At 35.6% G+C, this 15555-nt stretch overlaps 1 protein-coding gene across 3 annotated transcripts in view; it reads left to right on the top strand.

Annotated features, from left to right (window-relative positions):
• The window catches only part of LOC136252093 (ataxin-10-like), a 30034-nt gene that overhangs the window by 208 nt on the left and 14271 nt on the right, over positions 1-15555 (top strand). For all 3 annotated transcript variants that reach the window (XM_066044457.1, XM_066044456.1, XM_066044458.1), the window contains exons 2-3: positions 61-252; positions 5936-6112. In XM_066044457.1, coding sequence (XP_065900529.1) covers positions 61-252; positions 5936-6112 — 369 coding nt within the window. The remainder of the gene's footprint in view (positions 1-60; positions 253-5935; positions 6113-15555) is intronic.

Here is a 15555-nt window from a genome sequence, read left to right as displayed (position 1 = left end):
GTATGTTTTCCATTGTGAAATATAATCCTTGATGTTTCCTTTTTCCTGTTTTCAATCTAGATCAGCCGTGTTGCCAGGCCACATACAGATTTTGCATGGAGTCATTGAGAACCTCTGTAGTGATGTTACACTGTGGTGTAATGCTGACAGAAATTCTGACCAGAATAACAATAACGTGACATGTTTGGAGTTGGCCTTGAAGTTGGCACGAAATTTGTGTGCTGAAGTACAGGCAAACCAAGCAATGATATGGTAAGTTGTAGCCGAACGTGCACATGTACCCGACACGCATGCCGTTGCACATTTTGGCTAGGATCCACAATCCAAAAAAATTGTCTTTACACACCATCCCCCCTACCGTTGTAGGATGTTCATCACAGTATACAACTGGAGGCACGATTGTTGTCTTCACAGAACGAGACACAAAATTTATTTGTAAAATTTTGTGCTCCACGCACCTTATTTAGAGTTGTTGTAATTAACAGGTATGCATAACGATTGGTTGAATACACAGCACAGGGTTACTTTCCTTGAAAATTCAGGAAATGTAACATAATTTTTGTATTCATGCTGCCCTACCATCCAAGACAAGAGAAGCCAACTCTTCCTCATAGTGTTGTGATAAGGTTGGATGCATAGTCTGTCTATGCTGTTAGTCTGGGAAGAATCTGAGACTTCTCACCATCTGGGTGATGAGTGTCAAAATTTTCTGCAGTGATATGGTGCTAGAGCTTCTGCAGCCACAATGGCCATCAATTATTGACTGGAACAATGGCAGAAGGGTGTCCCTAGACATTTGGCACCAGTGGTTGTCAATCATTATTTCATGAATAACTTCCAACCCGCATTCAAAGCTTGAGACCATTGGATGCAGGCCTCTCATGTTCCACAGCTGATTCAAATCTTTACTAGACACCATCATGGTGCAAAATAAACTGAAAAGACACAGGATGTTTCATTTTTGGTTGAAGCTAGGTGGAGCTGCTCACTAGCTGCTGGTATATAAAATCATATGAAATCACAGAAATACCAACAGCTACCACTGCCAATGTTTTGGGGCCATCGCAAAATGAGTGACCAGTATGGCACTAGAAAGGCTTTTACGTCCTTGTAATAAAGCATCACCCAGATGGTGAGAAGTCTCAGATCCTTTCCAGACTAACAGCATAGACCGACTATACATCCAACCTTATCACAATATAACTATGAGGAGGAGTTGGCTTGTCTTGCCTCAGATAGTAGGACAGTTTGAATAAGATCTGGCCAAGTAGCAAGTTTCACCCAATCCTTTGTGTGGTGCACGAAATTTGAAAAATAAATTTTGCATCTCATGAGTTACTAAAAGCGATATTTCTGAGGAGACAACAATCGCTCCTCTGATTTCATGGTGGATCCCACAATGGCAGGGGGATCAGGTTGGAAAAAGTTGGATTTTTCAGATTGTGGACCCTACAGTACCTTACATGCACACACATACACACCATGTAATGTTTAACATAGTTACACACACAGGCAGGTATAACAATTGTGTACACACACACACACCTGCACATGTGTGCTACAAATGTATTCTAGAAATTTCTGAGGGATCAAGTGCTCAGGTTGAGTGATGAGAATTTTATGGTTGCAGAACCCTATTCAGTTAACCTGCAGTGTAAAAAAATTACTGTAACCATAACTACCATCACTGCACTTGTAAAAGCTCACAAAAACTAAAGGTTTGTAAATGTCCTTAGCAATGACCTTCATTACAACAATAATCAAGAAGTCGTGAATCAATGTTTTATTATGTCTGTACATGTGAATGTGTAACGACAAAAAACTTGAAGGGCTGTCAATTTTTATTTCTTCCCAATCCCACCAAAATGCAGCTCAACAGACTCATGTGACGACAGCATAATACATTGTAAACGGCCTTAAGCTGGTAAGAGGGTTTGTATAATCTCTGTAACAGGACAGTATGCTGAATTACATAACCACTTCCTTTGAAGGTGACATTTCTAGTGACTTCTTCTGTTGCGTAATATGCCTATTTCAGGCTATACGTACTGTACATATGGTTTTTGTTAGTAGTGCGCTCAATATTTGCTTTGTTTCAAGCATACAGTGTACATATTGCTGTATTGTTGCTTTATCACACATTCATTGTATAACTTTATTGTACAGTACAGTAGTACTATTTATTAGGGATCATAAAAGTTTGCACATTCTCGCTAAAAAAAAAAAATCAGAAGCAAACATCACATGGAGCCTTGACAGTATTGGCTAGGTAGAATCAAGCCCTAAAGTGCCAAAATTGTTCTTGATAAGTTGCTACGGAATTTTAAATGTTTTTTATTTGATATGCTGACTGACTGACTAACTAATTAACTAATGAATTGCTCAGACAAGCGTAACTCAATAGTGGCTAAGGCTATGACTTGATCTTTTTTTCCATTATTAAACATTGCTTTAGCCTGACAAGTGACGGCAGTACATACAATGAATGCATCATGGACTTACCTTTGTCATCCTTTGTGTCATATTTCTTTCCGCTGACAGTGCAAAGTGTCAATTCACTGTAATACATTATGGCTTCTTTGTACTTGTTGGCTATCACATTTATAAAGAGTTGTCCGTATTTTCCGTAGTGAATGAATTGATTGTAGAGGTGCTTAATTCTCGTATTGTTCTTCGTCTGTAATGGTAACGTGCTGAACATAGCTGAAAATGTAGCGTAATGAGTCTAATGACCACTCGGCACTTTTTAGTATTGATTGCTGGGGCACATGTTCAGATGCAAAATCAATTTTACGTTGTGTCCGGTGCCGTTCATCCTTTTGATGTGGTATGTGTGGGCTCTCCAGTCATAGTCACGTATGTTACAAAAAAAAAGTTAATAAACAAGTACTGGGAATTTTTAGTTTGATTAGGTATCATAGAAATAAAAGTAGGGAAACAAGTGAGGTCGCCTACACCTGCAGATATGCAAGTGGACATTTATCCCTAATTCTTGTTTTTTCTTGTATTTGTAGTACGTATGTCGTATGTATATATGTATGTATGTATGTATGTATGTATGTATGTATGTATGTATGTATGTATGTATGTATGTATGTATGTATGTATGTATGTATGTATGTATGTATGTATGTATGTTATTTGCAAGACTCACTGTTGGTGACAATAGTGCTAACACAATGAGGAAATGGTATGTGTATTGTAGTTTGCTAAAAATAGATTCTAAAAGTGTTATAGGTAAAAATAGAAACTGAAACAATATTTTATTCCAGCTACATAATATGTAGTTCCCATTTCAATCTGTATTAAATCAACCCTAATTGAATATTTCATATACCTGATATCCACCCGATATCTTTACTCAATTCTTGTTAACAAGATAATATGGCGTGTAGTGAAATGTGAGATAAGGGTAAAGCATTTGTAGAGTATGGTGTTCGCTCTTTGCTATACAAATGTGAAAAGTTGTCCGAGAGTTAGTGCTGTGTGATAATCGTGTAAATAATCAATTATCGTTGCATTATCGTGATAATAGGAAATTTTTGGATACTTCTGTAAACTACATGTTGCCAACTTGAAATGAGGGCATATTGGAGAATTGTCACTTTTTCTCTATAGAATTCACTACATACGTATATGGAAAACCCATCTGAATGTTCTGAAATATGATACCTGATTAACCAATAATGGGGTACAGTCCCTAATCCAGTCCCAATAATCTGCTTAGAGTGTACAAATGCATTACCATTTTAGACATCTTAGTTTAGTGTAACTGTTTGACACGTCCTTATAGTGTGAGCTTTTTGATGTGTTCCTACGATTATACAGAATTACAGATGTACACTTACAAACACAGCTATAAATTTTGTGTTACTTTATTGTTGTAGTACCATAGATACTCTACCCACTGTGGGTAGAAGATCTATCCCTAGAAATATTACTTTTTGAATGGCTGTGTACCATTGGTCAGATTTTGAATTTAAACTCCCTTCAACGATGCTTGACCAGGTGTTGTGTATTGCATGCCATTGCACAGTTATCACTATACTTGTAGTAATGTGATATCAAGGTGATATGTATTGTATTGTATGTGTTAACTGGCTAATGAATGGATGGGATGTGAACTATAGCATGTAGTGTTTCAAGCACTAGTGGTACAGTAATTCACGTAAATAGCATATTTAAAGAATTAGTAAATGCAACTGCTTAAGTGCTTTGGCCATGTACACGTATGTGAGTGTGTGTGTGTGTGTGTGTGTGTGTGTGTGTGTGTGTGTGTGTGTGTGTGTGTGTGTGTGTGTGTGTGTGTGTGTGTACGTGTGTGTGCGTGGGTGTGTACGTGTATGTGCATGCGTGCGCGTGTATGTGTGTGCGTGCATCATGTGCATTTGTGTATGAGCTTCTGAGGGATCCTTACAAATGTAGACTCAACTTTTGTACTGCTTTTTTTTCAACTTTGGTGGGTGGTTTATTTTCGGTCATTGTCTGCAATAACACCTGCTGTTGTGCTTCACTACCAGACGCTTTCAACAGGATGTTGTGCCAAAGAAGCTTTGTAACAGTACGCATGTTCATCCCATTGTGTTAGCACTATTTGGCACAGAGACAAGATTTGACTGTTATGAATATCCATCATGTGCACTACACATGTACAGACCAGTGATACCTTAGCATTGCCATATATGGTAAAATTGTGGTGGAAACATGCATAAACACGTGTTGTGGTTGTGTGTAGAGTTTCATGTACTAGAAGTGTTAGTGTGTTATATTGTATGTGCTATTAATATGCCATCCCAGCTAAAAAGTATTTATATGCATACATGTAACATGTGTACATACGTACATGTGCAGAAAGTCCAGTGTAGAAGATACGCAAGTGTGTATGTGTATATATGTACATACACACTGTGTGTGTTGGTGTGCATGCATGTGTACTATCTGTACGTGTGTAGTGTGTGTGCGTGCGTGCGTGTGTGTGTGTTTTTGTGTGGCAGCATAGCTAAGTGGCTAGAGCATTAGCCTGGTAATCAGGCTCGATTCCCAGTTATGCCAAATTGGTGTTGTTATTTCCTTGAATAGGAAACTTTACTCACATTGCTCCAGACTACCCAGCTGTTTAAATGTGGACCTGGTGGAACTGGGAAGGCACCCACTAACATCAATGGGTACCTGGGGAAACAAATGCCAACTGTCCATACCTTGCATTATGGGTGAAGGTCCAGGTGGGGTTTCTGATGCCCACACCTGCACCTGTGAGATATGGCTGCGAGTAGCCCCTGGAGGATTTGCCTGTGCTGACTCATAGCACCTAAGTAGCGCAAAGGTGTCCCATTGCTGGTAGGCTTGACCGTGCTAGCATTGCAGCTGAAGGCTTGCTTTGCTTTTTGTGTGTGTGTGGTATGATATAGGTATTGTTAATGAGCATACAGACATTACACATGTACATACTGGCGCACGATTGCCGTGGGTATGTGCATATGTTATTTCAGACGTTAATTCATATGTACCTGTTTACAAACTAACACATTTGCATCAATTATACATAACACTTGATTTGACGACAGTTACAGAACATTGCACCTGCTGTTTTCCCTGTTGAAGCACTAGCACAGTTATAGCAGAACAACAACACATACATAACTATAGTGAAACAATGGGCTATCATCTAATGCCTTTAGGTTTAAACCACTTAACTGTATTCTGGAATGTGCTGAAAAGGTTAATTGGATTGGTAAATCATGACTGCCACACTAGGGCCTAAACTAATTTTAACGATAAACTGTATGAGTGCTTTTGAAAATTAGGTTGCTAGTAAATGATTTAACTTGTTGCTGGGACAACACATGTGAAACATTTGGGAATTAAAAAAAAACACCTGAGAATCCAGGCAGTAATAGAGAGGTGGTATTAGTATCACTTCACTTTGCTTCTGTAGTGATTCGCCAATTGTTGGTGTGGTTCTTGGCATGATGGAAGGGGTAGTCACAAGGAAAGCCTTGCCAAGACTGGAAGATGTCGCAATAGCTGGGCTTCAGCTACTAGGAAACGTCTGCGTTGAGTATTCAGCTGGGCAGGAAAAGGTCTGGACTCTAATGTTTCCAAGCATGTTCTGGTAAGTTAATACACACACACACACACACACACACACACACACACACACACACACACACACACACACACACACGCACACACACGCACACACACACAGACCCATGCATGCATATGTACGGTACTGCTCAAACACAACGTCGTCTCGCAAGAGTGCAAGTGATTAAAAATTTGCTAATTAAAGGGCGTGGCACCCAATTCGTTCACGAGTATTCATCCCGTTTCGTTTGGGATGAATACTTGGGAACAAAATGGGTGCCACGCCCTTTAATTAGCAAGTTTTTTAATCTCTCACGAGAGCAAGACAATGTTGCATTTGAGCGATACCGTACATACATGCATGCATACATACATACGTACATACATACATACATACATACGTACGTACATACATACATACATACATACATACATACATGCATGCATGCATGCATACATACATACATACATACATACATACATACATACATACATACATACATACATACGTACGTACGTACATACATACATACATATGCATACACTATACACATACAATATGTATTCTATATGCATCAGTTTTACGTATGTTTGTGTACACACTATATGCAAGTATGTTTGTGTGTGCGTACTTGTACATATATAGGATATGTCACGTGTTTACTTATATCATGTATGATGGAATTCTAATGGCGGAGCCAGGTGTAAATACATATAGGTCTTCTTGTGTGTTACTTTCTTGATATTCTTTCCGTGACAATCGGAATTTAACAGCAACTGGACACTTGATCCCTACAAGCACGTGTAGACAATGAGACTTGTGAATTTAATAAGTGTCATTCGAACTGATCTGGTACAATTATGCAGTGTTGTGTGAAAGCTGAGCTATAAGCCACTTACTAGCTGTACTATTATTACTAACAGTACGTATACTGTGCATATAGTAATGTGTCTAATATGACAATGGGGATCAAATATCTGTGACGGAAGTTGTGTGCCATATTTGGTATTAATAGATGTCACCTTTTTGGTTGACTGCACATTTTCCAATATACGTAATCTAATGCCTTACTTTTAACTGTCACTGTTGACTTTCTATTTCTGTGTAGACTGTACATACATATGTACTGTATGCTTGTTGAGCATTGTGTATGTAAGACATGTATACAAACAGAGAATACACCTTATTGCATACATACCTGACATACGTACATATAACACTCATCCATCTATGTGTTAGGCCACTATTTGGTGATTTCTGTGTTTCATCAAAATACTCCAAATGTGGAGTGCAGGTGGTCTGGTCATTACTACTATTAATTTAATACATGCTAGGCTATGCTCAATGTTCACACAATTTACATAACACAGTTGCACTTAAGCAGTACATACGTTTGACGCGCCTAGTCAGCTCAACTTATTGCTTGTAAAATTCTGCAGTTGTTGTAATGTTGGAGGGCTCACTGCACAGATCTAACAATCCAATAAGAATTTTGTGCACTTTACAAGTGCGGCAATCTGACATGCTGTGTTCAATATTTGTTGTTCAAGAGGTGGCCTTATGTGTACATGTACAATCTTTGAGGCCATCTGTTTGCTGCTAGAGCTTAGAGATGGTGACTTATTGAAATATTCCATAAGATAACAGTTTGTAATAGCTGATAATACACATCATAATAGTGTGTATTTTTAATGCTTCAACATAAAAATGGAATAGTAATTAAATTGGTAGGAAGGCAACTAAGCAAATATTCAACATACTAAAACGCTAAGCGAAGCATTATAGAAAGCCGTTGTTGTATGGTATTGTTTAGCATGGAAATGCTTTTAAAAGAAGCACTATACTATAGTATTTGTAAATAATATATATTTGTGTTCATTTAATTGTTAATTGCACAGTGGATTGTATAATTGTTGTATGTGTGGGTGATCAAAATTTATAAGTCACTTTATGCTCGACAGTCATACATGCGTAAAACTATAAACTTAGTGTAATATGGTGGAGAGGGAATCCCAATGAAAATGAACTTTGGGATGAAAAGTTCATTATTCTATATAGTGTAACCTGTATAAGCCTTTGGGTCAAACTTTTGTTTGTCTTAACTAGGGAGCTAGCTGCTTTGGATAGGTGGCTTTGACCTTTATATAGAGGTGTCCTATGTAAACAGGTAGCTGCAAGACACTTTCCACTGTATTGGATTTAATCCTCAATTAATATTTATGTAAATCGACTTTGTTAATGAGATCATATACATGATGTATTGTATACCAGATTTTGCCTAATTTTCGTGAAGTAGCCAAATTACTCTCCAGCATGACCTGTAAAATTCATGATGCTATGTACATATCTTATTTAATGTGCTGACATTGTGGTGAAGGTTTAAATGCAGCTTCAGTTTGTAACTTCCACAGAAATTTGGACATCATATATAAAGGCTGTTATTCATCATGATCATTAATACTAAGACCTACTTGACATGGTTACTATTATGAAATGGTCTTACATTTGGGATGGTCACTACTATATAATGAGGTGGTCTTATTATTGGAAGTTACAAAGTACGTGCACCTTAGCTATGTTTGGTACTTAGTTACTACAATGTGATTTAGTATAGAGATGACCACTAAGTGAGGTTTTTATTCTCCAGCTTCTGTTTACATACAACACTGACCAATTTACAAAATACATCTCTGATTGTTGATGACGTGTGTATGTGTGTATAAACTTTGAATATGACTGACTACCATTGGGTGATTCTGTGGTATTCAATGCTTCTCATAAATTTGATATGTATGTACTGTAGCTCTCTTTCAGAATTATTGTGCATACTACATGTGGACTTTAATATTTAATATACGTGTACATAAGCACATTACACTACTCTAACTAGATTAAGGTTTAACAAGATGTGTACTTTCATAATGTTAGTACGGTAAAATTAAAATGTTTTGGTGGAGTTATTAAAACTCGGGTATCAAATTATCAACAAATCTGTAATGGAATACATTGTTTTATTTGATTAAGGTTATGGCTGCGTACAATACACATACAGGCATATTTAAACTTTTGAACATGCCGGAAATACGTATGTGTGTTGGTTTTCTGTATACATAAAGTTTAGAAGTTGTCGTGCTTATTATTATTTATTTAATGTAATATCATACTTGTATGGTAGGGAGGGGGTGTCTGGGAACTGTAGAGCGTGTGACAAGAACGTATACAAGTGCGAGTATGAAATTTGATAGCACAAAGCTACGAATGCATGTACATAGCTAAGTTATGGCTTCTGTGGGTCAGAGATGACAGGTTTGTGTACTGTGGGCATGCACTGATGATGCTATTAAATAACTGTGTGAGCGATGTTTTGTAGGATTCTGCCTGTAACAGTGGCCAAAATAGTGTACTGTGGGCATGCACTGATGATGCTATTATATAACTGTGTGAGTGATGTTTTGTAGGATTCTGCCTGTAACAGTGGCCAAAATAGCCACCACTATTTGGAAATGACACCATTTTTTAAAAAAAGATTTAAAACTATACATTGGAAATGCCTGAACAGAATCCAAATTTACATATGTATGGGCAAACATACGTACACATCTGCAATACAGAAAGAGATACAATTGCCATATAAATGCACTGTTTGATGTAGTGCTAACTGATGTGTTAAGATGTTTCTGTGCATCTTTTATTAATAAAATTGTATATGCACTGTTGGTTGGGCACGTCTATTATGATTCATAATAGTTCATGAAATGTGTAATAGAATATACAACTGAAAGTATAATAAACTACATAAATTTGGCAAGTAAAATAGATGTATATATACTATAAATTTATTTTAAAATAAATATACAGATATGAGTACTACAGTTCAAGTTGTGCTGTACTACAGTGTTATCATAATATGAGCTATCATTGGATGATTTTAGTTGTTTTATGCATAATTTATGGTTAGCAAAATATGTCTTGATCATGTTTGCTCCTCACCATCACCTAGACTGGTAACTGCTTCTTTTACCATCTCAAAAAATCCCTTCACCATTATATTATTTAGCTATGTAATACATCTACACTGTATGAGTCCAGCCGTCTCTGCATTCTTATTAGTACGTATAATAGAATCAATGCAGCCAACTTTATATATTTTATGATCTTTTAACTAGTGAATGTATAGTAGAGTTTCTGCTAATCACACGTCCCCCAGTGAAGACCGCTTATGTCTCAACCATACCTAGCCAAAGAGCTCTCCAGAATCTTTGATGGGGTATTAAGTATGTCTACAGCTGCTATTAGCTGTACATCCACTTCGTTTGGGTTCTGTTATAATAAAAAAATATAGTTGTGATACAAGATCCATTGGATACATAAAATAATGAAGCATTAAAAACTGCGACCTAGACAGATTAAGGATGTGTTATTATTAATTGATAGTGCTATCATGTAACAATTTTATTAAATGATAAAATCTTTCTGCTTTTTTGTTTTTTTAGCAACAAGCAGAGAGACTTGAGGTCATGTAATTACACATACGAATATCGATATACTCAGCAATAATACTGTACTTAACCTGGATACTATTTTTTTAGGGTATGACCTTCAATTGCTAATACAATGAAAACATTGTAATCTGAAAATATTTAAGGCATAGTAATGATTCATTTTGATAACAAACCTTTTTAAACTTTCTATTTCTTTGCATGTGTTCAAGTGAATGATTTGTTCGGGTATTAAATTTTTTTCTGTCATGTTACATGAATTTATACTGAGAGCTTGTTATTACATGTCATGTACATGTGTTAAAGGTACATTTTTTTTTTCTTTGAGAAACAAGATTGAAAGCGTTATTGATGATTTTACTTCTAAGCAAAATTTTTAACTACAGTAAACAATACTCAATGTTGAATTGTTTACTTATTTTTATGTAGCATTGTCCATCTCATATTGAGTATGTAAATATTATCATGTAGCATGATAGCAAGAGTTCATAATATGAACTCTTGATGATACTTTTGTAGAATTAGGGAGTACGTAGTTGTAGTTACATTTGAATTGCATAGGATTCTAGTTGTAAAATTATCCAATTTGTGCTAGCTACAGTTTCTTCACTCCTGTGTGGAGAACTTCATGCTTTAGAAGATGTGTGGCTGTATGTACATAATGTTTTTTCACAATTGGTCAAGGCTTCAATTTGATTCTATTTAATCCAGTTACAATAATTTTGTAGTAGTATAGGTAGTTTGATTTCTGCTACAAGCTAATTTATTTTTTAAAATCTGTTAGTTATACTGCCATGTTGTATATTTTAGAGGTTTAAAGTTGTATTTAACTATGTAATACACAGTTAAATAGACATCATCTATAAATCCAACCGTCTCTGTTCTCATTAGTATAATAGAATCAGTGCAGCCAACTTCATATATTTTAACTAGTGAATGTATCATAGAATTTCTGCTAATCACTCATCCCCCAGTGAAGACCGTTTTGGAAACTGTTATGTCACAATTGTACCTAGCCAAAGAGCTCTCCAGAATCCTTGATGGGGTATTAAGAACGTAATTGTGATGGTGGTGCATCCACCTCATTTGGGTTCTGTTTGTAATCAAAATATAATTGTGATATAAAATCCATCGGAAAAATGAAATAATGAAGCATTAAAAGGTTGCGACTGAGACTAATTATGTATGTATATGCATGATTAATCGATAGTGCTATCGTATAACAATTTTAATAGATGATGTAAAGTGATAGAATTGTTCTTTTTTTACTTTTATAGTAGCAAGTAGAGAGACCTGAGATCACGTAATTACACATACGAATATCGATATACTTGGCAATAATACTGTACTTAATCTGGATACTATATCTTTAGGGTATGACCTCCATTTGCTAGTACAATTAAAACTATGTAATCTGAAATATTTAAGGCATAGTGATGATAACAAACCTTAAACTTTGAGATTTCTGTTTCTTTGCATGTGTTCAGGTGAATGATTTGTTCAGGTACTTGGCAGATAGCACATCTAAAGATTGCTCAACTAGATAATAATTGCATGCTTTGCAAAGTACTAAAATGTTAACTTTTGATATAAGCCACATCACAATTTAGAGAATTGTTCCTAAATATTTATTATTTATACAGAAAGAGATTGTTACATGTACAAACACATTTTTGTTCTTTGAGAAGCAAGATCAAAAACATTATTGATGATTTTGCTTCTTAACAATATTGATTACAGTAAAAAAAAACTCAGTGTTAAATTGTTTACTGGCTTATGCAGCATTGTCCATCTCATAGTATGTATGGTGAAATACAACCATGCAGTATGATAGGCTGGGATGCTTAAAGACTTGTGGAGAATTTAGTAGCTGTAGTTGCATTTGAATTGCATGCTTAGTTGGTTATATCAGCAAAAAATAGCCTGTTTTTTGTTTGCCAGCTACAGTTTCTTTACTCCAAGTTACCAGTGTTGGTATGAAGAACTTAATGCTCTAATACGTAGATGTGTAGTTATATGTGAATTTTTCACAATTGGTCAATTCTTCAATTTGATTCCACTATAAAGATTCAATTTTATAGTGGTGTAGTTTGATTTCTTTTAAGATCTGCTACTTACACTGCCATTTGGTATAGTTTGTTGAAATTAGAGGTCTCAATTAGCCTTGTTGTATTATATTATTTAACTATGTAATGTACACATGAAGAGACATCATCTATGAATCCAACTGTCTCTATATTCTTAAAATCAATGCAGCCAACTCTATATTTATGATCTTTTAACTATAGTGAATGTATCATAGAATTTCTGCTAATCACTTGTCCCCCAGTGAAGAGGGCTTTAGAGACGGTTATGTCACAACCATACCTAGCCACAGAGCTCTCCAGAATCCTTGATGGGGTATTAAACATGTACGTAGTTGTGATTATAGTGGTTTCCACTTGGGTTCTGTTTGTTATCTCAACTTATTAAAAAATATAGTGATGATACAAGATCTATTGATACAGTAAATAGTGAAGCATTAAAAAGTGTGACCAAGACAGATTAAGGATGTGTGATTATTAATTGAGAGTGCTATCGTGTAACAATTTTAATAAATGACATAAAGTGATGCTATCGTTCTGCTTTTTAGTTTTTTAGCAGCAAGCAGAGAGACCTATGATAACCAATGTTTCCATGTAGCAAGCCACAGACCAATGTTCCATTGCTAATGCAATGAAGACATTGTGATCTGAAAATTTCTTTAAGGCATAGCGACGATTTATTTGATGACAAACCTTAACTAGATTTCTCTGTTTCTTTACATGCAAGTAAATGAAATGATGTATGCTTGGGTACTACACAGATAATACATCTCAGCGATGTAAATGCATTTGCAAAAATGCAAAAGTGTTAGCTATTAAATGATACAAGCCACATATTTATTTTAGAGACATAAGTTAGTGCTGCACAAATTAGGAGATTATTACTGTTTGTTATAGTAACCATAAGATACATAATTTTTTAATTTTTGTTCTTGAAAAAGCAAAATCAATTAGTTGACTACGCCTACAGAAACAGGACATGCGGGCATACAAATTTTCAAACTTTCGTGATATATAATTTTTTATGCCACTACAGGCTATGGCCATGTAATTTGCTTCGTAGTTACAAACTGTATAGACATTCTATTCCAGTGCCGGTGCTGAGATACTGATGGAGTGTAGTTTGTACCCACATGGCCATGCGGACAGTAATATTGGTGATTAAACATTATTGACACAGAAATATAATTTTTAAAACGGGATTCTGGTTGCAGTACCCATTGTTGATTGTGTTGTAATATATGCAACATTGTCCGTCTCATAGTATAATCAACGAACAAGTGAGAGGTTGGGATGCTCAAATATTTGTATACACTGTGGAATTCTGCATCACTTTAGTAACCGTAGTAACATTTGAATTCAGTAAAATTTACTTTTATTTATATATCTAGTTAACAGCAATGTTATCTGACTTGCACTATTACTGTTACAGTTTTTCACTCAATGCAAAACAAGCCATGGAGACCTTCATACTTTTAAAGTTGCATATGGATATGTGATAGGTTTTTATTGGTCAAGGATTTGTAACATTTTTAGAAATTTAAATTGGCCATTTTGAGGGAGAAAATATTCTTCTTTAGTTTAATGATTTAAATTTTCTACTGTATCCAGTGTTTGTATAAAGTGCTATAGCATCTCTAGAAATTGGATTCAGTTTACATTAAATTACTCAAATTGTGCTTAATGGAACTTACCTGTTCATGTGGGAGTTATAATGTACCATTCAAGTGATATGTGATTTCAGGAAGTACATTTACTTGTGGGTGAAATAAACTTTGAAATGTAGCAAGATAATGAAATAAGAGTGTATCATTACTGTGTGTCATCTCTGCTTCATCAGTTATTTGATTGTAGCTTCCTGACCATAACTAAACAACTTTTATTTAAAATTTTTATTTCACTGAAATTTCTACAACAGTATAATGTACACACTCTCTCTTTCTCTTCCCTTTTCTTCTCTCTCTCATGAGCTTCTAGAGTTTCAAGGCGTGATGCTCTGACTGTGCAATGCTTCCACTAAAAGTGGTTTGTATGTATTCATATATACCTGGCTTGTACATGTTCACAAATGCGACTATAATTTCTCTTGTGTTAGTAATGCACCATAAATCCTAAATTATAACCATCTTTGGTATTCCCTCATCTAATCTTCAGGTTGTTGATTTTTGCAGACTCCAGTATACTGTACTCTCCTTAAAGATGTAAGAAGCTACACATGCACTGTCCAAAAGTTGTAACTTGTGCCACATTTTTGAACACTTGTAGTGAATGTACATATATCAGTTGCTCCATTAGTAGTGCTACAACTGCTGGTACAGTAAAACTCAGGTCACAGTCATCTGTTTAGATTCTCCCACTTAACAATGTCCTAATTTGTGTACAGACATATTGACCTATGTATTGCAGTCAGCTGCTGCAACTTGAATTCTATTGAGCTTTGATCATTGGCAGTAATACATATCATCTCCAAGTCATGCTACGGTTTACAATTTCTTGTGAAAACCTTTTGCATAGCATGTCGTTCAGGACGTGCACTCTACCATGACAGTTAATATGAAGTATTTAGCAGCCAGTAGTTGTATCATTGATGTCGTCTGTGTAAATGTAGTTCTTCCTAACATTTTTACTTGCAATTAATTCAATCAGTAAATACATGTTTTCTGTTTTTTTTTATAATTTGATTCCACCCCCTCTCTCTGTGTAATTGAAAGGTATCTTTGTCTTGGGATTGAGCTTAATATCTCCCAGACTGAATTAGCTTTCAGTTTTGAAATTGCATCATCGTTATTGGGTGTCTTTAAAAATATATATATATATTAAATAGATTGTCTGGCAAGTTGTAGGTGGCTTCATTTATGTCCATGTAAGGTTTTAATATTTGCCA

This window comes from Dysidea avara, chromosome 4 (genome assembly GCF_963678975.1).
Source record: "Dysidea avara chromosome 4, odDysAvar1.4, whole genome shotgun sequence".
Taxonomy (NCBI): Eukaryota; Metazoa; Porifera; class Demospongiae; order Dictyoceratida; family Dysideidae; genus Dysidea; species Dysidea avara.
The sequence above is the reverse complement of the archived record's forward strand: the minus strand, read 5'-3'. Positions and strand labels throughout refer to the sequence as shown.